The sequence below is a fragment of the Capricornis sumatraensis genome, chromosome 6 (assembly GCF_032405125.1).
Source record: "Capricornis sumatraensis isolate serow.1 chromosome 6, serow.2, whole genome shotgun sequence".
Lineage (NCBI taxonomy): Eukaryota > Metazoa > Chordata > Mammalia > Artiodactyla > Bovidae > Capricornis > Capricornis sumatraensis.
The window spans coordinates 80776218-80803340 of NC_091074.1; the positions used below are offsets into that span (position 1 = coordinate 80776218).

The window sequence follows — 27123 nt, forward strand, 5'->3', positions numbered from 1 at the left end:
ATTCTCTGTGGTCAGGATATTTGCCATGATTTCTTAGTTTTATGGTCATAAATTAAGCCCTATGTTTAGTAATTCCTTGGATATTTTATTCAGAAGAGTACATGTATATATCATTCCTTGTTCCCTCCAGATGCATTAAGTAAACAACCCTTTCAATGCTATTTCCCCAGCTTTAATTTATAGACTGATACTCAACTGTCTGACAAACAGCATCCGTATCTTGGGCAGATAGTGCAGTTTACAAACTTCTTTCACTGAACATTCATATTTTCAAACATCTGTTATCTTCAGGGTACCGTCCTCCTGAAGGACACACCAGGATTTATATATCCTCCTTTTAAGAGTTTTAACTAAACTGCAACTCCCACTAACTGACCAAACTGGAAGATGGCATCTGTAAAATTCATACAGTTGCTCAAACTCCACCTTAAAAATCATTCAAGATTTTTCTATGTCTCTTAGTTGCTACATCTAATCAATTAGCAAATGTGATAATTTTATGAGCTAACTATTTCCAAGATATGTACCAATATGAACCATTGTCTTCAAGGCCTTTAATATTTGTCTCTCCATAAGCTTGTTGTTGGTTAGTCACTAAGTTGTTTCCAACTCTTTGAAATCCTGTAGATCATAGCCCACCAGGCTCCTCTGTTCATGGGATTTCCCAGGCAAGAATACCAGGGTGGGGTGAATACATACTTTTTATGCTGTGTTCAGGTCATGGAAATGGACTGTATTTATACATACATTTATGTTTTCTACATATCCATTGGCTTTTCTTACTTAGTTTTCTCTCACCAAAATACTCCTTCCACTGTTTCTTTTCTAGCTAATAATAATCTGACCCTCTCCCCCCGCACCAAATGATGTATTCTAAAATCTACCTGAATATAATGCACAAGCCTCAGCCACAATATTTACCATTTGCATAAACTGTATCTATTTGTAGATTAATCTCTATTATTAGACTTTATTACAGGAATACTAAGGATAGTATCAGGCTTCCCTGGTAGCTCAGCTGGTAAAGAATCCACCTGCAAAGCAGTAGATCCGGTTCAGTTCCTGGATCAGGAAGATCTGCTGGAGAAGGGGATAGACTACCCACTCCAGTATTCTTGGGCCTCCCTGGTGGCTCAGACGGTCAAGAATCCACCCGCAATGCGGGAGAACTGGTGTTCAATTGGAAACCACTGAACAACTTACACTTTCATTTTCAAGGACAGTATCAGGGTCATCTTGAAATGCCCAGAAATGCAGTATTAATTTAGTGTAAACTCAAATTAACATGATCTCAATAAATATTTAATTTATCTTGCAATATTAGTAGTATGCTGCCGCTGCTAAGTTGCTTCAGTCATGTCCGACTCTTTGCGACCCTATGGACTGTAGCCCGCCAGGCTGCTCTGTCCATGGGATTCTTCAGTCAAGAATACTGGAGTGAATTGTCATGCCCTCCTCCAGAGTCTCTTCCCAGCCCCAGCATTGAACCTGCATGTCTTATGTCTTCTGCATTGGTAGGCAAGTACTTTTACCACTAGCGCCACCTGGGAAGCCCTGTTATTTGTATAAATAGCAAAAAAAAAAAAAAAAAAATTAATTTTTTTTAATAGCCTGAAAGCAGAATTTTCAACAGTAATATGAGTCCCCCCTGTTCCCCCCCAAAAAACAGTAAAATAGTAGTTCCCAAATGCTGATACATTTATTGTCATCCTAAAACTGAATTCCCACCTAACTACCATTAAAGAATATAGTGAAATAAATATAGTCTTCTGGGAAAGAATTTTAAAACACAGTACTATTTACTCTAAGAGATGATTTGTTAGAAAATATGTTTTACAAAAAAGAATCTTGGAGAAAAGAAGATGGTATGCTTATGAGTAATTTCAAATAGCATCTGTATAAAACACAAAACTAACTATAATGACCAGGGGATGAAAATCATGGTAGAATTAAAACACCTGACAACAACATGTAAGGTGGCTAGGGGTGGGATGCTGATAAGAGTTACACCATTTCAGGATCTTGTATTATTTGTTGGTAGTTAGATGTTATTAGGATTTCATCTTGCTAAATTTTAATGGTAACTACTATAGGATATGGGAGAAGGAAATGGCAACCCACTCCGGTATTCTTGCCTGGCAAATCCCATGGACAGAGGGGCCTGGTGGGCTAAGGTCCATGGGGTTCCAAAGAGTTAGACGTGACTTAGCAATTAAATCGGAGAAGGAAATGGAAACCCTCTCCAGTATTCTTGCCTAGAGAGTTCCATGGGCAGAGGAGCGTGGTGGGCTGCTGTCCATGGGATCACACAGAGTCAGTCATGACTGGAGAGACTTAGCATGCATGCATGCATACTAGGATACATGTAGAATGTTGATCTTCTAGACCAGCGAAAGATATAGAAAATTATAGAGAAAACTTAAATGACTCAAAAGAATGTAGAAAAACAAAGAGAAGCATAGACATGGAGAGATTACTATAAAACTTACAATCTGATGCTTGCAAACTTCCAAATGTATCAGTAAAAAAAAAAAAAACTCAGTAGTTAAAGAGCGTAGATTTTTAGATTGGGAAAACTCTACTAATAGGAATATAATTTAGAGTTAACTCTGAGAAATACCAGGTCAATGGATACCAAGAATCTCAAATTGTTTTACCTTTTTAACTAAATAATACTGTTTCTAGTATTTTATCCAAAAGAAGTCATCTGAAATCAAAGAAATATAAGCATAATATTGGGCCATTGGGTGACCAACTATTTTTCCCTCAATTTAAGTTTTCTCTATAAGCATTTATATCTTTTGCTGGTCCAGAAAATCAACACACACTTTTTCAAAACATGTACTGACTGAGACTGATAGATTGTCTTATATATACAGATATCTCAGTCTTAGTAGGTACTTTCCCATGCTATTGGAGCACCAGGGCCAAGCAGTTGCCCAGATGTGAGTCCTTAACAAGATGTAACCACAGACATAAATACCTCTCAGAAATGAGGAACATTCTCATGATCTTGACAGTGCAATGTCTTGGCAACTTTTCAAAGCCATTAGGAAACATTCCCCAAACTTCCAAAGAAGGTTTGAGGTTTTTAAAACTTTTTTTTTCAATTTATAAAGAGAAATAGGGTGAAGATAAAGCTGGACAGTGAAGTAGGGGAGATAAAACTGGACAACTGGGGAGATCACAACTTTGTGCTGGGTAGGACTTCTCAGCTACCTGCAGTAGCCAGCATGTCTTTAGTTCTGCTCTCCATCCTCGGGCTCATCATTCAGACTCAAGGTAAGCACTAATATACTGACAATTCCAAAGAATTATTTCATCATTGTCATGTCTTTCCAGGAGAGGGAGAGAAAGCTAAAGAAAAATTTTTTTGTTATCAAAGCTTAAGCAAAAGAAGGAAATTATTATTCTCAGCATTTCTCTTCTCAATGGGAATTGTCTTCCATGTGATTTCAATAAACCAGTCAACAAAAATATTTACATATTTTATATCAATATTCTGTCTCTTTCTCTAGCAATAGCCATAAGACAAACACTTGAATCAGACCTGTATGAACTAGTTCATCCTAAGAAACTACACATTTTACACAAAAGAGAGATACAGAATAACCAAACAGAGAAGCATGGCAAAGAGGTAAGCAATGGATTGACTATGGTGTCATCTAATGAGACAGTAAATGATCTTTTTACTAGTAGAAGTGATGTCACAGTCAACATCGAATAGTTTAATTTTGAAATCCATTTATACAAAAGCTCCCCTTTGCCCTGGAGAGAGCATAGGTTTTCTTCAAATGGTTTTTTGCACTGAGGCAGCAGGAAGGAAGTTAACTGACTCCCTGGATCAGAAAGAATAAAGCAGCTTGGACATTTCTCCAAGTTTGTGGGGAGAACAAAATAAAGGAAGACAGGAATGGCAGCCATTTCTGGGAGATAAATTTATCTCATTAATTTACAAGGTTTTTTTTTTTTTTTTTTTTACTGTGTTGAAGATACTCTTTGACTATTACCTTTTTGCAAATATTTTCCTCATTTTATAATTTTTACTTTAATTTTTAGTATGTTTTTTGTTTGAGCTTTTTCTAGTGTATTTGGTTTAGCTTTAAAGCAGTAAAAATATATGCCTTATTATTACCCTATTAGGATCCATTAGGGTACAGAACTGTATACCATACATTAGAGCAAATAATAAGTCCCTATCTTACATATTAGAGTGAATTTGATCTGTATTATTCCCATGTTATTGTACTTTTTGGAAATCTATCTTGGTGTAAAATTTGTGTTTTCTTTTACATATTTTAGAAGCATGAGAACTTTTAGAAGCATGAGAACTGCTTTTATCTTACATGCATTTGTAATTATTATTCAGTATAGCTACCTATATCATTATAATTATTTTAGATAGATTCAGAAATGTAAATTATCATTATGTTATTAAATATTTTTAGGAAAGATATGAACCTGAACTTCAATATCAGATCATGTTAAATGGAGAAGAAGTCATTCTTTCCCTACAAAAAGCTGAGTAAGTTGTATTTTCTGCAAGTCTAATCACTGGATTATTCTAAAAAAAAAGTAGGAAAATAAATCTTGAAACTGTATATAGTGTAATTTCACAAAGAAGACATGAAGCATATTGATCATTGGATGCTAATAGTTTGTGCTAATATTATCAAAGAAGCTTGATGTTTCTCTAGGAAATTATATGCAAAGTATAAAACAAAGGCAGCAACACAAACGACTTTCTTCCTTGGTAATTTTGGAATTTGCTGCAAATATATTCTACCCAGATAAACTCAAACTTTTGATGTGACTTTCCAGCACTTTTATTTAATTGGAGTATATTTTCTTTAAAATATTATGTTAGTTTCTACTGTACAGAAAAGTTAGTCAGCTATACGTATATGTATATCCCCTTTCTTCAATTTCCTTCCCATTTAGGTCGCCACAGAGCATTGAGTAGAGTTCCCTGTGCTATACAGTGGGTTCTCATTAGTTATCCATTTGATACATCACTTCAGCTCAGTTTTGTTCAGTCACTCAGTCATGTCCAACTCTTTGCGACCCCATGGACTGCAGCACACCAGGCTTCCCTGTCCATCACCAACTCCCAGAGCTTGCTCAAACTCATGTCCATCGAGTTGGTGAAGCCATCCAACCATCTCATCTGTCATCCCCTTCTCCTCCTGCCTTCAATCTTTTCCAGCATCAGAGTCTTTTCAAATGAGTCAGTTCTTTGCATCAGGTGGACAAAGTATTGGAGTTTCAGCTTCAGCATCAGTCCTTCCAATGAATATTCAGAACTGATTTCCTTTAGGATTGACTGGTTTGATCTCCTTGCAATCCAAGGGACTCTCTAGCGGAGAAGTCCAACACCACAGTACAAAATCATCAATTCTTCGGCACTCAGTTTTCTTTATGGTCCAGCTCTTACATCCATACATGACTACTGGAAAAACCATAGCTTTGACTAGATGGACCTTTGTCAGCAAAGTAATGTCTCTGCTTTTATATCTAAGGCTCATTCAGGGCACACAGCCTTGAGATACTTAGGGAATAGGGTTACACCAAGTTCTATAATAGTAAACTTCTCCCTGAGTGCAGTGGTCCTTTATGTGTACTTGTGACCCAACACCCTTCCAAGATTGCTTAGAGGCTGTGTTCTTGGTGCAAAGAATCCCAATAATACATTTGAAGTTAGGAAAATCGCTCTCTGATTTCTGTGTTAGTGAAGTATTGGAAGACATTTCTGTCCTCCTAAGAGGTATAACTGAATGTTTGGTTTGCTTCACGAGCAGACTCATGATATTGGAAAAGGATCAGTGCAGCAGAAAGTCAGCTCTTTCTCACTGTAAACATTATCATTCCTGTAGTGCTGAAGATCACATCAGGGATATTAGCCTTAATTATCACCATGAGAGTATTGTTCAGCTTTCTGCTCTCTACAGGCATCTCCTGGGACCAGACTACACTGAAACATATTACTCACCTGGTGGAGAAGAAATCACCACAAGACCTCAGAACATGGTAGGTCTGAATGCTTTCTGGGACTCTTAACTTGGATCAGCTGCTTACATCATGAGATTCATAAGTCCAAGGTCAACTTAAAAAAAATCAAAGGACTTGAAAGCAAGGGGTTCATCTATGACCAAGGAGACAACAGGTGAAAAAAAGAATTATATCTTTTTAAAAGATAGGAGTAGTAGGAGGCTCTCAAGTGTTGCATTAAACTTTTTAAAATATTCATGTATTTGAGTGTGTTGGATCTTAATTGTGGCTCATGGGGTCTTCACTGCATCATGGTCAATATTTCATTGTGGTGCATGGACTCTCTAGTTGTGGTGCACGGGCTTAGTTGCTCCTCGGCATGTGGGATCTTAGTTCCCTGACCAAGGAGTGAACCCACAACCCCTGCATTGCAAGGCAGATTCTTCACTACCAGACCAAGTCTCTCAAGTGTTGCACTTTAAGAAGCAACTAAAAATCTATTTTCCCTTAAACCATTTTATCACCAGGTTAGAAATATTCTCTCCTAGATACTCAAAATGTTATGCCATTATTTACTATTTTGTAGTGATAAATGCATTTATCCTGAGATTCACAATGGTATATTATTTAGCTAATAAAACATTTATCCAGTTAAAACACCATCATAGAAATGATGCCAAGGTGTAGGTGTCAGACATAGAGGATCAAGGTCAAGTAAAGAACACGGAGAGAACATAAAAAGGCTCAGTCATATGTGTACCTATGGTTGATTCATGTTGATGTTTGGCAGAAACCAATACAATATTGTAAAGCAATTATCTTTCAATTAAAAATAAATAAGTTTAATTTTAAAAAAAGGCTCAGTCATGAGTACTATCAAGCTAGTGCTTTTCTCAGAGCCATCTTCTCTGGTGTCCCAAATATCTGCTGCTGCTGCTGCTAAGTCACTTCAGTCCTGTCCAACTCTTAGCGACTCCATGGACTGCAGCCTACCAGGCTCCTCCTCCCATGGGATTTTCCAGGCAAGAGTACTGGAGTGGGTTGCCATTTCCTTCACCGGTCCCAAACATCTATGTCTCTGTAAAAAAACAAACAAGACTTTGGCCACAGAATGACCCTTTGTTCCCTTTTTACTCTTATTTCAAGGGCATCTGGATTTTTGCTAACACTGACCTTTGGGGAAAGTATCTGACAAATTAATTCATACTTAAGTGTGGCTTCCCTGGTGGCTCAGATGGTAAAACACCTGTGTGCAATTCTGGGGACCCAGGTTCGATCCCTGGGTGGAGAAGATCCCCTGAAGAAGGAAACAGTAACCCACTCCAGTACTCTTGCCTGGAAAATCCCATGGACAGAGGAGCCTGGTAGGCTACAGTCCATGGGGTTGCAAAGAGTTGGACATGACTGAGTGACTTTACTTAGTGTGAATGGCCAGTGACATCTTAATATGGTACCTTTTCCAACTTGTCTACAAGAAAATGTTAATGACCTTGTTATAATGAAAATGTTATAATGACAAGGTTTCTTGTAAAGGCAAGAAAGACACAGATGGAATGTCAGACCCTGAGGAAAGTCAATTTGTTTTGAACAAGAGTTTATTCATTAGCTTTCTTGGACTGTTCTACACAAGTGATCCCCTACTTTGCTTATATGAAGTGCCAAAATGTCTGAATCTCTGTGTGGTGGTTTAGTCGCTCAGTCACGTCCAACTCTTTGCAACCCCATGGACTCTAGCCCACCAAGCTCCTCTGTCCACAGGATTTCTCAAGCAAGAATACTGGAGTGGGATACCATTTCCTTCTCCAGGGGATCTTCCCAACCCAGGGATCCAATCTGTGTTTCCTGCTTGGCAGGCAGATTCTTTACCACTGAGTCACCCTGGGAAGCCAGTCTGAATCTCTAGCTGTAGAAAAATTCTCTGGGCTTTTGAGGCTAGTAAAGGGCAACCACTTACACACCAGTTTTTTAAAAAATGAGTTGGACCCATAAATCAGAGGGTCTCAGACATGGTGGTATGGTCTCTTGAGGACTCTGGAATTTAGAAAAATGAATACCTCATTTTATTGATATGTAATGCATAGTGGAGCTTGCACAGAGGTACTAAATTCTCCAAAGTTGGCACTCGAACCTGAGAGTTCTTGGGGAGTGCTATAGACCACATAAAGCAACTGGTTACTTCTCAAACGCAGTGTCTACTCAGTCCATTTAGGTTCAAATTTCCTGAACTTTTCTTTAGTGTGAATTAGTGTCACAAAGACTGCTCAACCACCAAATATGGAGAGTTTCCAAGGTCATAGATGGAGAGGTCCATAAAACTGCTGAGATTCTCCATGTTTTTGTTTCTGGGAGCTAGTCTGGTCACAGCCACTATTTGAAGAACATTCTTACATATTCAAGATAAGAATTTTCAACACAACTGTGATACATTTATTTTTGTAGTTAAAAATTTTTTTTCCAACCTTAGGAACACTGCTACTATAAAGGACACATCCTAAATGAAAAGGACTCTGTTGCCAGCATTAGTACTTGTGATGGATTGAGGTGAGTTACAACTTGTAAAAATATTAAACATCAAGCACTATTTTGTTACATAATATTGAGTCTTCCTGGACACCATGTCTTCTTACTATTTTGTTAAAATTGTCTCCATTGATAAAATGCTGAATCTACGTGGTTAAAGTGAAGAATAATGTAGCATCCTTGCAATTATCTCATTATCTGAAGTTCTAGTAAAAGTTAGAGTTAATAATTTTTAAACAAGTACTAATTTCGGGAGCATGATGATATCTGGATTCACTTTCATATTTATTATCCATCCACCCTTCATTCCCTGAAACCATCTGTTTTATCTTCTTAAAGATGCTACCCTGCAGTTGTCACATTAAACATAATTTTTAGAAGTTTGTGGGTATGAGTGTGTTTGTGTATCTGTGTGGTATTTCTATTTACAAAGTGATTCTTGCCAGTTGGGGAAAATTTGTAAAGGGTGCGAAAGCACAAATAAGAAAATAGCCACTAAAAATTTTTACCTCTGAGTCACTATTATTAGTGTTTGGTCATGGTTCAGTCTTTTATACAGATAAACAAAAATATCATTTATATGATTGAAATGTAAAACAAAACACACGATTCTTTGTCCAACATGGGACATACCACATGACATCAAAAGTTTTTTCCCATACCATACAATGCTTTTGTAGATATAATTGTTTTAACAGCTGTGTTGGCTTTCTAATATTTCATCATACAGTTTCACTATATATTTCTGAACTAATTTTCCTTCTAAGAAGAGAAAATCTTTAAGTTACTACTAGTTCCAACTTGTTCCTCTGGCTGATCTGCTCATCAATCTTTCTCTTTGGGATTCTTGGTATCTACAAGATATCTACTCCTTTGCAAGGTATCCTTTGAAACATATCTACTTCTTTACTACATTCTCCCTTGTATTCCTGGGATCTGCCAAGAAATATTTGCTAAATGTGAAAATAAACTATGGACAAATATTTACTGAGCTCATTGTATAAATTTCAAATTTGGGGGGATAGCTTCATCGTAGTACTTCTTGTTCAGGATGCCCAAGGTAATTAAAATAGGATCTATTTTTGTATTGACAAACACTGATTATAACTTAGATTAGCAAAAGTTAGCTGTAAGACATATGAATGAAAACTACATGTGAGCTTGGTATTGAGGGAGAGGAATACCTTCTCTCTGGTCAGTGGGCGTGACTCTGGCAGAGAATGTTGAAATATGAGCCTCTGTGTCTCACAGGGGCTATTTTACACATCATGATCAAAGATATATGATAAAGCCTCTGAAAAGCACAGACCGAGAAGAACATGCTGTACTCACATACAACCAGGGGGAGCTCAACCCAGCTAATCACACCTGTGGTGTAGGAAATGCTGGCAGGAAACAGGACCTTATTCGAACCTCAAGGTCACTTAAAATTTCAGAGGTGAGTGCAGTTTCCCACCATCATTCATTTCGACTGACCCAGTAATGATGTATGAAATACTGGTATACCAAGAAATGGCTTGTGTGAGTAAAGTCCAACCCTTATTTACATATTCCTCAATGTACTTTTCCTCTGAAGGAAAATAAATAAATAAATCTTTTTGTAAGCTTTTTAATCTCTTAGGTTGAAGACATTATTAACAATGTTCTTTCATTCTTCATAAAGATAGAAGAATTTCTTCAGGCTGAGAAATACATTGATCTGCTTTTGGTGCTCGATAATGCCTTTGTGAGTATGAAATGAGCGCTTCTTGGGTAGTTAAGTCAACTTTTCAGTTTTCTTATCAAGCAGATGCAAGCAGTAAACTAGTCTCATGAAAAATACGAAGCCTGTCCATGTGATTGTCTTATCTGTTCTACCTGCCATGTCAGAAATAGTTTTCATTCATTCCTGCTCTTTTAAAATTCATCTGCTGCCAAGATACTCAGATATGGGAAATAAACTTAATGGCAGAGAGCAACAGTGAAACAATCACAATAACTAGAAACATAAAAGAGTTGGTTATTAATATCTTTTTAAAGTTCTCACTAGAACATGTAAATATAAAATAGATATAAAATCATCTATAATTTATTAATTACATTCATATATTAAAATATGAGAATTTATGCTTCATAATCAAATTATAAAAATATCAAATTGGCTTGAAAACATTAAAATTAATATGATTTATTCAGCTTAATTTGAATTTATATTTTATATGAATGCTTAAGTTTTCTTTTGCCAAAAACTTCTTACATTTGAAATAGAATTTGTTGAAACAGATTCTTAGATAACTCTCATTAAGGTAGATACGGAATGAACAGACATTTATTTGCATTGAAATGTGTATGTTTTCTTAAACTATAAAATCCCCATCAGCTTTCTCACTTTAATTTGTGATTTTAATTACTCTTTGCATTTTGTATTTTACAGTATAAGATGTATAATGAGAATATAACTGTGATAAGAAGCTTTGTGTTTGATGTGATAAACCTACTCAATGTGGTAAGATATTTGTTCTATAAACATATGTTTCAATGTAGGAGTTTAGGGCTTTTCTATATTTTAAGCAAATAAGAATTGGTAGAATTACAATGGATTAAGGTCAGCAGTTTGGGGAAATTTGGTAGACAAGGATTAACATCAAAGTAAAATCACTGTATACTGTAGCAAAGGCAACTTCTAGGTTTTCTGTTTTCAAAATGAGATACATTTATCCATCACTTGCAATCAGTGAAATATCTTTAAAAAACTAGATAAATCTTTCCTACTGTATAGCACAGGGAACTACATACAATATTCTAGGATAAACCATAATGGAAAGGATGAAAAAGAACATATATATGTTAGGTAGTTAGAACAGAAAACAGGAGCCTAGAATGGCTTTGGCTAAAAGACAAGGAAGGGAAAAGCCCATGAAAATAGAACAAAGGAAGGTCCGAGGACCAGAGTGAGGACCTCAGGTAGAACAACACTCCTGGCCGGCCCAATTTAAACAGGGCAGGCCCGAGGCAGGGAGGGTGGGAACATGTAAAAGGAGGAGCCAAAGGGCCAGGGGTCTCTCTCTTTCTCTCTCTCCGACGCGCTGCTCCTCTTCCGTCTTTGAGTCGACATGCCTTCACGCCTTGAGGATGGATTTTCCTGCTATTTTCTAAATAAAATAGAGCTGTAACACGGAGCTGTAACACTGATTTGTCTAAGAGCTATACCATGGTCTGTTCGAGACCTGAGAGCTATAACACAGTCTGTCCAAGACCCAAGAGCTATGACGCGCCGAGGGCTTTAATGTCTGTCACTCCAAATCTTTGTTGCGATGAGATAGAACTGAGGAGCATACGCTTGCCTGACACACACATATATGTATAACTGAGAACAAACAAACAAAACTCAGTCACTTTGCTATACAGCAGATATTACCATAACATTGTAAATCAGCTATACTTCAATAATTTTTTAAAAAAGAAATATCAAACCTTTTCATAATGAAAAATGTTCTTCCCTCAGATTTACAATACCATAGATGTTCAAGTGTCCTTGGTAGGTATGGAAATATGGTCTAACAGTGACAAGATAAAGGTGGTACCCAGCACGGGTGTCACCTTTAACAACTTTCTGAAATGGCATCGTTCTAACCTGGGGAAAATGAAGACCCATGACCACGCTCAGCTACTCAGGTAAGCACACACTGGCCAAGGCCAGGTCTATTTTGACAGAGAAGATAGTTATCCCAAAGGTTTCTTAGCAGAGATTCCTATTCAATTCTGCCTCCCTGTTCAGTGATCAGAGAGCCTAAAGTTCTATTATTAGCAACTCACCTGTGGGATTGTTGCAGACCCATGTCAGACCACTAAAATCAACTCTTGGATGTGGGATAACCATATGTGGTCATTCTAATTGCTATAGAATAGCAGTGGCTTTTCTGGGACCTCATGAATATGAAAAGGGTAGGGGAACTAGGAAAGTCTCAGACAGAGTTGACAGAAGCTGATGGTTCAAAAGACTCATATTGTGACAATGTACCTGTAACTTTCACGCAGTGGAGTTGGCTTCAAAACTCGAATTTCAGGACTGGCAACCTCGAATTCCTTGTGCTCCCCATCATCCGTCGCTGTTATTGAGGTTTGTAAACATATAGATCCCTGAGGCTCTACAACCTCCATGAAGACAAGCACAATGTCTTATTTAGAGTTAGCACAGTGTATATTTTCTGAGTCAGTAAATAAAAGTAGAAATGAACCTGTATTAGTAGATCACTATACTGAGGATTCCTTGGATTATGAAACAGAATATCTCTTTACATTGACCCTCCCAGAGGTTTCACTCTTTAGTTGGTGTTAGGGAGTTAGAAGAGGAAGATCAGAACAAAAACAAAATCCAGGTGCCCTCTGGGATTTGAGGTTACTTCAAATTAGTCATCACTAGTATCTATGGCCAGGGAAGTTGGACAAAGTTCATGTCAGTGTCACACGGCCAAACACTGCCAGTGTCATAGGCATCATAGCAACATTGTTTGGAATTGAGGACATAGTGTGATATCTTTTAGTACTTCCTGTGAAGAATGAGCTTCCCTGGTGGCTTGTTGGTAAAGAATCTCCTTGCCAGTGTGAGACCTATCCCTGGGTTGGGATGATCCCTTGGAGAAGGAAATGGTAACCCACTCCAGTATTCTTGTCTGGGAAATGAGTAGACAGAGGAGCTTGGAGGGCTACAGTTCATGGGGTCACAAAAGAGTCAGACTCCATTTAGCAACTAAACAACAACAATGAATAATGGAATTATCATGATTAAACCATGGTTTATCAATAATCCATATTGATTGAGCACTGGCTCAGTGGTTAGATTTCCAATGGCAAATCATTTCAAATGTTTACAATGTCATTTTTGATGTTTGAAGTGTAAACATTTTTAATGTTTACAATGTCCTGTCAATTGTCTCAAATGTCTACAATTTACAATTACCAATGACAGGGGAAGAAGCTCAATGATTCAATAATTTCCATGTCAAACTATTATTCTTTGTAATACCAAACATCAGTGATAATGAACAAATAATTGAATAAAATCACAAATAATAGATTTTTTTTTTCACCAGGCTGAGAGAAAGAACAGTGTCTCTCTTGTAGCAGTGATGTCACATGAATTAGGTCATGTCCTCGGTATGCCTGATGTTCCATATAACACCAAGTGTCCCTCTGGGAGTTGTGTGATGAATAAATATCTAAGGTGAGACCTTGTCACTCTAGAGGAAAACAAAATTCTTAAACCTTGAAGAATTCAGATGCAGGCTGTATAATTGGATGAACGTTTTTTAATGTAATGGCTGTGTTTCCAACTAATTCATGCTCTAGCTTCTTGATGTACAGGATTTACCAGCTAGCAGAACTCATTATTTAAGATTTCCAAATATGCCAAGGTAGAGTTTATAAGTATAGTGATCATGTTAATCTAACTTAAAATAATTTTAGCTTAAAACAGTCTTTTCTAAAAATATTTATATAATTAAGATGAGAACATCCTTATAAATCCCTGTCATCAATTAATTCATTTTTATGTTATTAATGTTGCCTTTTAATTCTAAGCACTTTGTAAGGACTTGTGATAGAAAAATCAATAAACATATCTTACTGTTGAAGTGCTCATAAATAGGAAGTTAAATATCTCCATTGAACCTCTAAGTCTACAGTCACTTCCTTTCACTATTCCTTGTTATTATCACTTACGTCTCAGCCTTCAATAGTGAGATGAGTGAATGATAACAAATGGTGAAGCTCATCACTGCTGCCATCTAGGGCAGAATTGAATCTGCACAGAAATTGAAATTCTTCCAACTCCTACAACTGGGTATCTAGAAAAAGAATTTTCCAATGAGAGTAGTATTCATGCTCTATCACACTCCACATATAACATGGTTCATTTATACTAAATTTGGAGTTTTTGTTGAGCTAGTAAGACAAGTCAGATTCTTATGTTAACTTATCACTGTATATAACATGGTCTTTCTCATTTTTCTTCTGGTTACAGTTCAAAATTCCCAAAGGATTTCAGTACACTTAGTCGCTCACATTTTAAAAAATACATGTTATCTCAAAAGCCAAGATGCCTACTGCAAGCACTGGTTCCTAAAAATAGGACAAAACCAGTGTGTGGGAACCAACTTTTGGAAGTAGGTGAAGACTGTGATTGTGGCTCTTCTGAGGTATGCAAATATCTGCGGTCTAAAAAATTTACTAGAGAGTTATTGTGACTTTCTTTTTAGTTTTAACTAGAGTATAATTGCTTTACAATATTGTGTCAGTTTCTGCTGCACAGCATGAATCAGCTATATGTATACATATATCATTTCCCTCTTGCACCTCCCTCCAGTCCCAACCACATCCCACACATCAAGGTCATTACAGAGCACTGGGCTGAGCTCCCTGTGGTGTTCATAATGTTATCTTTTTTTTCCTTTTAAAATGATCTTTTGGAAATTCTTTCTAAAGACAAACTTGGCATCTTAGTAAAAAGTAGGCTTGTATTTGTTTTCAGTACTGACTTTAGCCATCTTTTGAAAAGCATTTCAAAAGCCAGGATATGCTTATTATATGATTGTATAAGAATATCAATGAAAACAGGTAAATCATTAAGGTGAAAAGACAACACTCAGAATGGAAAAAAAATTTGCAAAAGAAACAAGTAACAAGGGACTAATATCCCTTGTGATACAAACAGTTCATGCAGCTCAGTGTAAAAAAAGAAAAAAAAAATCTTAAAATAGGTATACCTTAATAGACATTTCTCCAAAGAAGATAGACATATGGCCAAAAAATACATGAAAAGATGCTCAACATCACTAAATATTAGAGAAATGCAAGTCAAAACTATAATGAGGTATCACTTCACACTGCTCAGAATGGTCATCATTAAAAAAATCTACAAACAATAAATGCTGGAGAGGATGTGGAAAAAGAGGGAACCCTCCTACACTGATGGTGAGAATGTAAATTGGTACAGTCACTATCGAGAACAGTATGGAGGTTCCTTAAAAATCTAAACATATCACTACCATGTGTGTATGCTAAGTTGCTTCAGTGGTGTCTGATCCTTTGTGACCCTATAGACCATAGTCCACCAGGCTCCTCTGCCCATGAAATTCTCCAAGCAAAAGTACCGGAGTGGGTTGCCATGACATTCTTCAGGGTATTTTCCCAACCCAGGGATTGAACCCTTGTCTTTTAGTCTCCTGCATTGGCAGGCAGGTTCTTTACCACTAGCACCACTTGAGAAGCCCCCAGAGCTACCATATGCCCCAGCAATCCCACTCCTGAGCATGTATCTGAAGAAAACCATAATTCAAAAAGATACAAGCATCATAATGTTCATTGTAGCCCTATTTACAATAGCCAGGATGTGGAAGCAACCTAAATGTCCATTGGTGGAGGAATAAAGAAAATGTGGTACATATATACACAATGGAATATTACTCAGCCACAAAAAAGGAACAAAATTGTGCAATTTGCAGATATGTGGATGAACCTAGAGACTGTCATACAGAGTGAAGTAAGTCAGAAAGAGAAAAACAAATGTCATATGGTATCACTTACATGTGGAATCTAGAAAAGTGATACAGATGAACTTATTTGCAAAGCGGAAATAGAGATACAGACATAGAGAATGGATGTATGGATTCTAGGGGCCAGGGGTGTGGGATGAACTGGGAGATTGGAACTGATATATAAACACTATTGATATTATGTATAAAATAGATAACTACTGCTGCTGCTGCTGCTACTGCTAAATTGCTTCCATCATGTTCGACTCTGTGTGACCCCATAGATGGCAGTCCACCAGGTTCCCCTGTCCCTGGGATTCTCCAGGCAAGGATACTGGAGTGGGTTGCCATTTCCTTCTCCAATGCATGCTAAGTTGCTTCAGTCATGTCTGACTTTGTGCGACCCTATGGACAGCAGCCCACCAGGCTCCTCCATCCACAGGATTCTCCAGGCAAGAATACTGGAGTGGGTTGCTATATCCTTCTCCAGAAAATCGATAACTAATGAGAACCTATTGTCTAGCACAGGGAACTCTGTAGTGCTCTGTGGTGTCCTAAAGGGGAAGGAAATCCAATAAAGAGGGGCTATACATAAGCATATAGTTTCTGCTATACTCTACTTAGCTGTACAGTAGAAACTAACACATTATAAAGCAAGTGTACATTCTTTTAAAAAGTAAATCCTTAACTATACATGTCACTTATGAACTTTCTTAAATGTATTAGCCAAATTTCTAAATAACATAAACTCCCAGCTGATTGTTTTGTTGAACAATAACAATTAAAAAGGGGTTTCCCATGTGGCTCAGTGGTAAAGAATCTGCCTGCCAATGCAGGAGATGTGGGTTATATCCCTGGGTCTGGAAGAGCCCCTGAAGGAGGAAATGGCACCCCACTCCAGTATTCTTGCCTGGAAAATCCCATGAACAGAGAGGAGCCTGGAGGGATACAGTCCATGGGGCCGCCAAGAGTAAGACACAACTGAAAGACAAAGTATGTACACACAGATGCAACAATTGAAAATCCAGAAGTAAATTCTCTCCATTGAGAGAGAATTGGCCTTCTTTCATCAAGCAGTTGGAGAAGGCAATGGCAACCCACTCCAGTACTCTTGCCTGGAGAATCCCATGGACGGAGGAGCCTGGTAGGCTGCGGTCCATAGGGTCACTAAGAGTCGGACACGACTGCGCGACTTCACTTTAACTTTTCACTTTCATGCATTGGAGAAGGAAATGGCAACCCACTCCAGTGTTCTTGCCTGGAGAATCCCAGGGACAGGGGAGCCTGTTGGGCTGCCGTCTGTGGGGTCGCACAGAGTCGGACACGACTGACGCGACTTAGCAGCAGCAGCATCAAGCAGTGTGTGAGAAAGAGAAATTAAAACGTAAAGAGGAAAAAGAAAAATCAGACAAGTCTGTAGAAGATGGATTAACATAGAACATCTAAGATAATTACTATACTTCTGGCTAATCTTCATAAAAATCTAACCCCTTGGAGAAATCAGTGTACCGTAAAGCATATCTCTGATAGAATGTTCATTAGCAGTATCAGACTAGGTTTCTGAAAGAAAGCATTCTATTTAAGACTAAAAAAATGAATTACGATTTGAAGAGACTTTTTACATGTCAATCTGCTGAATGCTTTCATAATCACTGTCTCCTTTATTACTCACAACAAACCTGCAAAACAGGTTTGTTATTTTCCCAATTTAGATCCAAGGATACAAAGCTAGTAGTTGGTGAAACTTGTTGCAACCCAAGATTTACCCATTACTTTAAGAGGCTTTGTGACAATGGGGAAGATATATAATCATTCTATGCTGTTTATTTATTCAGAAATTTTAAGTCATTGAGGGCTCCCTTGGTGGCTGAGTGGTAAAGAATTTGCCTGCCCGTGCAGAAGACATGGGTTCCATCCATGATCTGAGAAGATCCCAAGAAGCAACTAACCCTGTACATCAAAAAAGAAAAACAAAACAAAAAGAAATTTTAAGTTATTAAATTATATTAAAAGTTTACACGGTGCAACTTAATCACAAAGAATAATGTAAATATTCTGTTAATTATAATGAGATGAAATTTTACAAGTGATCTGATGCTTTATAATAATTTAGATTTATGTTTATCTCATTCTTACTTATATTCCCATATGGTTTCTAGAGTGGAGGATAACTGAAATTGTTCACAATCTTTGGTATTTCTAATTTCAACAGGTAAAATGCTCTGTGTTCAGCATACACACACACACACACACACACACACACACAGACACACACAGGGAGAGTGGGAAGAGAACAGGAGAGGAGAAACTACTATTTTATGGTGTTTAATATCTTATTTTCTTTAACTATATTATCCAGTTCCCATATTCTTTCCATATCTTGTTGATTTTCTTCTTCTGTAGCTGAATAAAATTAGAGAGCTAAAGAGTCCAAACTTAAGAACAACTGAATTTTTAAATAGCTGTTTTTTATCTAAAAAGTAGTATATATACTTTATATAGAATTCTTTAATGAAAAATCCATTTTCCAGGATCTTACATGCTATTTTATTATTTTTAATAAAGATAATCATTCTTTCTGTCTAGATATTATCAAACAACCATCATGCTATTTTAATATCACACAATTTAATATCAGTGATGGAAAATTTCTTCACTGACATTTTTTCTGCAGTGTTTGCATAGTAATTATTCAGTGTTCATTCTTCCATAAATATCTTGGTTTTAGTTTCATTTTTTGTCAGTTTGCCTGCAAATACAGTTGAGATTCTGGCTGATATTTGTTAAATTCACAATTCACTCTAAAGGCCACTGGCGTTTTCACAATATTAAGTATTGTCTTAAAAGATAAGTTGCCTTTGGAGTTTTTCAGAGAAGTTAAATAAAAAATTCTTCATGTAGTTCTTGAACTTTTTGAAAGTTTATTTTGAAATATTTTAATTTTTTTTCTTTTTGCTGTTAATACATATAATGTTTTCTTTTTATTTAGGTTCTCATTTATTACTGTTCTTGACATTATTTTATTATTATCTTAAACAGCTATCTTAGTAACTAACTCAATGTTTTTAGAGTTGATCCTCTTTTTTTTCTAGCTCAAGAATTATATCATATATAAACAGTGAAAACATTATTATTGTTTATAGATAATAATTATTATATATCTGATTATATTCATATATTTTTTGTCTCATAGCATTTGTCAGAATTTACATAATAATATAGCATAAAAATAATTCTTGTTTTATACTTTGTTGGATGTGTTTTTACTATTCACCAGATAGATTTTCTTTATCATGATGATCAAAACACTGTTCATAGTTTACTAATAATTAAATAATGGTTGCCTAATTTGTACTAATTTTTGCCATCTATCACATTAGTATTAGTTGTTTTCTTCCCTCAGTCTTTTAATATAATGGATAATGTTACTTTATTCTGTACTGTTGAGACACCCTTGCATTTTTGGTGACAAAAGGCTCTGCAGAGTTTGTAATGGAGAATTATTATATCAATAGGCTAGTGTTTGGCTAATATTTTACTCAAGTTTTTGCATTTGTACACACAAATGAGAATGGTATGGTGTATATATTCATTACCAGATCTCATTATCAGGATTATGCAGGCTTGATAAAAAGAATTGAGGATTAAAAATAATTTTTTTCTCTATTGTCAAGCTGTTTGAAGAGAATAGAAATATTCTCCCTTGAATTTCAAACTAACTTACATATAATATCATCTAGGTGAATTTATTTGGGATAATTCTTGGATTATTCTATGTTTGTCCTTTTAAGAGATAGTTTTCATTACTCAGCATTTTTTTTCTATCATTAAATTTCCTTGGTCATTTCAACTAGAATTTGTATAGCAGAGTAATTTAGTTTAAAAAGTGAAATTTCATTGTCATCTTATACCAGAATTCTGTGCACCTAATCTATAGGGAAAAAATGCTTGAACCCACTTTTGCATTGTGTGTGTGTGTGTTTTAAAGGAATGTACCAATCCTTGCTGTGAAGCCATGACCTGTATGTTAAAAAGTGAAGTTAATTGTGGAAAAGAGACTGAGCAATAACATGTAAGACCTTTTTTTTTTTCTTTCTTTGTTCTTAAACTTTCACATTTTTATGTTATTCAAGAAAGATATGACACTGAGTTCAACAAAGCTAAAACTCAATTTATTTCAATTTACGTTTTTAAATGACTTAATTTCAGAAATTAAAAAAAGCCCCTATTATGAACATAAATAGCTCAGAGCTGTGTATATACTAATACACTAATGAGAAAAGCGGCTATTTTGTCATCATGAAACTAGGACTTCTGAAACATGTGCTAAAATTGTATGAAATTCTGAAAGGTAATAATGAGTTTAATATAAAGTAATATAACAAACACAAAAGTGAAAGTGAAAGTTGCTCAGTCGTGTCCAACTCTTTGCAACCCCTTGGACTATACTGTCCCTGGAATTCTCCAAGCCAGAATATTGGAGTGGGTAGATCCAGGGGATCTTCCCAAACCAGGGATTGAACCCAGGTCTCTTGCATTGCAGGTGGATTCTTTACCAGCTGAACCATGAGAGAAGCAAAGATCTCAATTGATGAGCAAATTCTTTTCTTGTTTAAGTGCTGATCATTGAAATTGCAAGGTAGTCAGAAGATAAAATTTAACCACACACTACAAGATTTGACAATTTTATTCCTTTTTAAATGCCTAGGGAATTCCCTGGTGGTCCAGTAGTTAAGACACAGTACTTTCACTGCCATAGGCCTGGGTTCGATCTCTGGTCTGGGAACTATAAGCTGCGTTGCATGGCCAAAAGATTTTTTTGAAATTAAAAAAATGCTTCAATAATGCATAATTCACAGATTATTTTTGTATTTTACACACTCCTACATAAGTTGGGCTAGGAAACCTAATTGTTTTTGATATATTCCTTTCAGTAAAAACTAGTCTCTAAATCTGAAAATGGCAGCCACAACCAAAAATTATGAATAGGAGGAAAAACTTGGGACAAATTATTAATATATGAATTGAGTTATTCTTACCAACTACCACCCTTTCCTGAATTTCCTGAATCTTTTCTGGAATTTTTAAAAATTTATTTATTTTAATTGGAGGCTAATTACTTAACAATATTGTTGAGGTTTTTGCCATACATTCACATGAATCAGCCATGGGTGTACATGTGTTCCCCATCCTGAACCTCCCTCCTACTTCCCTCCCCAGTCCCATCCCTCAGGGTCATCCCAGTGCACCAGCCCTGAGCACTCTGTCTCATGCATTAAACCTCAACTGGCGATCTATTTCACATATGATAATATACATGTTTCAATGCTAGTCTCTAAAATCATCCCATCCTTGCCTTCTCCCACAGAGTCCAAAAGTCTATTCTTTATATCTGTGTCTCTTTTGCTGTCTTGCATATAGGGTCGTCATTACCATCTTTTTAAATTCCGTATATATGCATTAGTGTACTGTATTGGTGTTTTTCTTTCTGACCTACTTTGCTCTGTATAATAGGCTCCAGTTTCATCCACCTCATTAGAACAGATTTAAATGCATTCTTTTTATTAGCTGAGTAATATTCCATCATGTATATGTACCACAGCTTTCTTATCCATTCATCTGCTGATGGACATCTAGGTTGCTTCCATGTCCTGGCTATTGTAAACAGTGCTGTGATGAACATTGGGGTACACGTGTCTCTCAATTCTGGTTTCCTCGGTGTGTATCCCCAACAGCGGGATTGCTGGGTCATATGGCAGTTCTATTTCCAGTTTTTTAAGGAATCTCCACACTGCTCTCCATAGTGGCTGTACTAGTTTGCATTCCCACCAACAGTGTAAGAGGGTTCCCTTTTCTATGCACCCTCTCCAGAGTTTATTGTTTGTGGACTTTTTGATAGCAGCCATTCTGACTGGCATGAGATGGTACCTCATTGTGGTTTTGATTTGCACTTCTCTGATAATGAGTGATGTTGAGCATCTTTTCATGTTTTTGTCTGCCATCTGTATGTCTTCTTTGGAGAAATATCTGTTTAGTTCTTTGGCCCATTTTTTGATTAGGTCATTTATTTTTCTGGAATTGAGCTTCAGGAGTTGCTTGTATATTTTTGAGATTAGTTGTTTGTCAGTTGCTTCATTTGCTATTATTTTCTCCCATTCTGAAGGCTGTCTTTTCACCTTGCTTATAGTTTCCTTCGTTGTGCAAAAGCTTTTAATTTTAATTAGGTCCCATTTGTTTATTTTTGCTTTTATTTCCATTATGCTGGGAGGTGGGTCATAGAGGATCCTGCTGTGATTTACGTCAGAGAGTGTTTTGCCTATGTTTCACTCTAGGATTTTTATAGTTTCTGGTCTTATATTTAGATCTTTAATCCATTTTGAGTTTATTTTTGTGTATGGTGTGAGAAAGTGTTCTAGTTTCATTCTTTTACAAGTGGTTGACCAGTTTTCTCAGCACCACTTGTTAAAGAGATTGTCTTTTCTCCATTGTATATTCTTGCCTCCTTTGTCAAAGATAAGGTGTCCATAGGGGCATGGATTTATCTCTGGGCTTTCTATTTTGTTTCATTGATCTATATTTCTGTCTTTGTGCCTGTACCATGCTGTCCTGATGACTGTAGCTTTGTAGTATAGCCTGAAGTCAGGCAGGTTGATTCCTCCAGGCCCACTCTTATTTCTCAAGACTGTTTTGGCTATTTGAGGATTTTTGTATTTCCATACAAATTGTGAAATTATTTGTTCTAGCTCTGTGAAAAATACCATTGGTAGCTTGATAGGGATTGCATTGAATCTATAGATAGCTTCGGACGGTATAGTCATTTTCACTATATTGATTCTTCCTATCCATAAACATAGTATATTTCTCCATCTATCTGTGTCACCTTTGATTTCTTTCATCAATATTTTATAGTTTTCTATGTATAGGTCTTTTGCTTTTTAGGTAGCTTTATTCCTAAGTATTTTATTCTTTTCATTGCAGTGGTGAATGGAGTTGTTCCCTTAATTTCTCTTTCTATTTTCTCATTGTTAGTGTATAGGAATGCAAGGAATTTCTCTGTGTTAATTTTATATCCTGAAACTTTACTATATTCATTGATTAGCTCTAGTAATTTTCTGGTGAAGTCTTTAGGGTTTTCTATGTAGAGGATCATTTCATCTGCAAACAGTAGAGTTTTACTTCTTCTTTTCCAGTCTGGATTCCTTTTATTTCTTTCTCTGCTCTGATTGCTGAAGCCAAAACTTCCAAAACTATGTTGAATAGTAGTGGTGAGAGTGGGCACTCTTGTCTTGTTCCTGACTTTGGGGGAACTGCTTTCAATTTTTCACCATTGAGGGTAATGTTTGCTATGGGTTGTCATATACAGCTTTTATTATGTTGAGGTATGTTCCTTCTATTCCTGCTTTCTGGATGATTTTTTTTTTTATCATAAATGGATGTTGAATTTTGTCAAAGGCTTTCTCTGCATCTATTGAGATACTCATATGGTTTTTATCTTTCAGTTTGTTAATGTGGTATATTACATTGATTGATTTGCAAATATTGAATAATCCTTGCATCCCTGGGATAAAGCCCACTTGGTCATGATGTATGGTCTTTTAAATATGTTGTTGAATTCTGTTTGCTAGAATTTTAAGGATTTTGCATCTATGTTCATCAGTGATATTGGCCTGTAGTTTTCTTTCTTTCTTTCTTTTTTTTTTTGTGGCATCTTTGTCAGGTTTTGGTATTAGGGTGATGGTAGCCTCATAGAATGAGTTTGTAGGTTTACCTTCCTCTGCAATTTTCTGGAAGAGTTTGAATAGGATAGGTGTTAACTCTTTAAATTTTTAGTAGAATTCAGCTGTGAAGCCATCTGGTCCTGGGCTTTTGTTTGTTGGAAGATTGCTGATTACTGTTTTAATTTCTGTGTTTGTGATGAGTCTGTTAAGATTTTCTATTTCTTCCTGGTTCAGTTTTGAAAAGTTATACTTTTCTAAGAATTTGTCCATTTCTTCCAATTTGTCCATTTTATTGGCATATAGTTGCTGATAGTAGTCTCTCATGATCCTTTGTATTTCTGTGTTGTCTGTGGTGACTTCCCCATTTTCATTTCTAATTTTGTTGACTTTCTTTTCTGGAACTGAACTTGTAGAGAGATTATAAAGGGAATAATCAACTCAAAGTGGCTTCTCTGTCAGTGGTAAAGAATTTGCCTGCCAATTCAGGAGACACAAGAGATATGAGTTCGATCCCTGAGTCTGGAAGATCCCCTGGAGGAGGAAATGGCAACCCACTCCAGTATTCTTTCCTGGAGAATTCCATGAACAGAGGAGCTTGGCAGGCTACAGTCCATGAGGTTGCAAGAGTCAAACAAGACTTAGTGATTCAATTACCCCCATCCAATCAACTGAAAGATCACTGACTATCACCTCTTCAAGGAAAGGACCAGCAAGGTCATATGATAAGGAGTAGCACTCATTCAAGGCTTCTGAATTCATTCCTGGAAAATTCCATGGACAGAGGAGCCTGGCAGGCTATAGTCCATGGGGTCGCAAAGAGTCAGACACAACTAGCTACTGAGCATACACATCATTCATTCTCTTATCAAGTATCATTTCACTCAGTTGAACCCCTAGTGTGATCTGCTCTACAGGAGATGCTAGAAGTTAGTCCCATCTTCTTCTTTTGTGACAGAGATCAGAAGTATATCATCACAAACCATAATCATTCAATTCTTTTAGGGGCTTGGAATGATAGGTGGGCTTGCGCCATTACTGGCCAATATTGGCAATTTAGTATCATGGAAAGAAAACTGAACTTGGACTTGGGATACTTTGATTATTTTCTCAGGTTAGGTACAAAATACCTGTAGCACTTAAAGTCAAATTATTTACTTCATTTTCTCACTTGTAAAATGAAGCTAATGGTATTGTCTTTCAGTAGGGTTGTTAGAATTATTTAAATTCTATAAATATTTGCTATTATTACATAATATTTTATAATTTATAAAGACCATGGCTTCCAAATTTTTCTTTTGATCAGAGGATGAATCCAAACATCTGCTTCAGTGAGATGCTACTGGCCAGGACAAGAATCAAGAAATCCAAACATGCCAGGAATCTTACATAGTCTTACCATTGTCCGTAACTGTATTTTGCTTTTCACTTGTCCTTATACTTCCTGTAATTTTTACCTCTCCAGTCAGCAGGTCAATAGATGTATTTAGGGAAGCTACCTGTAAGTCTGATCTTTAAATGCATTTTTTAAGGATCTTGAAGCTGTTGTGTAGCTCTTTTCTTTGGAGAACAGAAGAAATTAGTCTTTGACTAAAACACTGCAAAATGCTCCACTGAATTATGCAAGCTCATTTCAGAATTGTATAATGGCAAGTGACTTGTGTTTTAATCCCTCTTTCATTTTAGTTTAGTCCATGAAAAAATAAAATCATTTGATGAGTGTAATCTGGTGGAAGATAGGAAAGCAAAGTTCATGTGTCATTTCTTACTCCTCAGTATTCTGCTTTCCTTGCTCTTAGAAGTGTCATATTTTTCTATATCATGTCAAGGCTAATGAAGTATTTTTTATTTTATCATGTATAATCCTTTCACCATCACATTTAATGCTAATTTGAAGAGGTCTGTATTGCTTACACTGTCATTTAGCCACCAAGAATTGCTTCATTCATCTATTGGCTTAATGAATCACAGTGAATAAAAGCACAACTTTTTGAGGAATTTGTTTGTGTGGTCATTTTCAAAAATGAATATTTTCCAGTTTTGTTGTAGGTCTGTGTTAGATGGTAAAGCCTTACATAATTAGACAATTTTCCCTTTGGTCATTTGACAGCACTGCCGCAGAGAGCCAGGCATCATAATGGGGAGGAGAGAGGCCACATTCTCTTTTAGCGCCCAGAATGAAATGACTTGAGGCCTGTCACACAAACTTTTTGAAGTTTCTCTAAACTGTTTTTTTTTTTTAAAACAATTTAATCAAAATAAATGTTCAAATTTCCACTGATGCCTGGGTCAGGAGAACAAGAACTTAGACATACTGGTAAAAGCAAGCAACTTTCTGAAACAAGCAGCTTTCCAGAAAGCCCTGCTTGCTGGTGTTGGCTGCCTCCCTTTTCCTTGCCTCCACGTTGTTGGTGGCTTTGGCTCTACAAGTGTTACAGTGACACTGTATGTCTGATGTCACTGGTGGCCATGCTGCAGCCATGACTTGTCAATATCCGCAACTGTCCACTGTGTGTGTGTGTGTGCACGTGTGTATGCGTGTGTGTGTGTGTGTGTGTGTGCTTATTTGCTCAGTCATGTCTGATTCTTTTGTGACCTCCATGGACTGCAGCCCACCAGGTTCTTCTGTCCATGGGATTGTCCAGGCAAGAACACTGGAGTGGGTTGCCATTTTCTTCTCCAGGGGACCTTCCTGACCCAGGAATGGAACCCATGTCTCCTGCACCTCCTGCATTGGCAGATCGATTCTTTACCACTGAGGCACTTGGAAACTCCACCCAAATCTTCCAAAGAAAAGGGGCTTCTTTAGGCTTATTTCTCCCACACTCCATGAACAGATAGAGGCTTCCTATAATAAAACAGCTTGAGCTACAGGGATTTAGCAAGTAGCATGCTGGTTCATGAGTGTCAACTGCTAAAATGATCAGGAATATTATGAACTTGTTGTGAAACAACCAGCCTGTATAAATTTTCAATTAAAAATCACATTAAAACTTAGAGTTCTGCAGAGAAACTTAACAATTTATGTTAAATAAACTATATTTAATAAATTATATCAAAACTTAGAGTTCTTCAGAGAAACATCATACATCCTATATTTATATTTATTCACTCTGTGATATAGATAAATAGATAGAGAGCTATATAGATATGTATCTATCTAAATCACAGAGTGAGCAAATGTAAATACAGTATGCATGGTGTTTGTGGAGTTCCAATATAAGTTTTAAGAGATACATATATATGTCTGTCTCTATCATCTGCCTATCTATGTATCTATGTAAGAGAAAGAGAGACTGACTTATGTTAGGAGAACTTAGCTCACAATTATGAAACCTGAGAAATACTCAAATCTGCTATTTGCAAGTTGGAGACCCAGGAGAGCTGGT

General features: G+C 36.6%; 1 protein-coding gene across 1 annotated transcript; it reads left to right on the forward strand.

Annotated features, from left to right (window-relative positions):
- The first annotated feature begins 3193 nt into the window (after positions 1-3193).
- Positions 3194-20088, forward strand: ADAMDEC1 (ADAM like decysin 1). Its single transcript, XM_068974552.1, has 13 exons — positions 3194-3282; positions 3519-3637; positions 4449-4525; positions 5949-6027; positions 8453-8529; positions 9760-9946; positions 10172-10234; positions 10922-10993; positions 11993-12162; positions 12526-12607; positions 13581-13711; positions 14510-14684; positions 20008-20088. Exons 1-13 carry the CDS (start codon positions 3234-3236, stop codon positions 20086-20088), a joined length of 1362 nt encoding a protein of 453 aa, XP_068830653.1. The 5' UTR covers positions 3194-3233.
- Positions 20089-27123: the final 7035 nt, after the last annotated feature.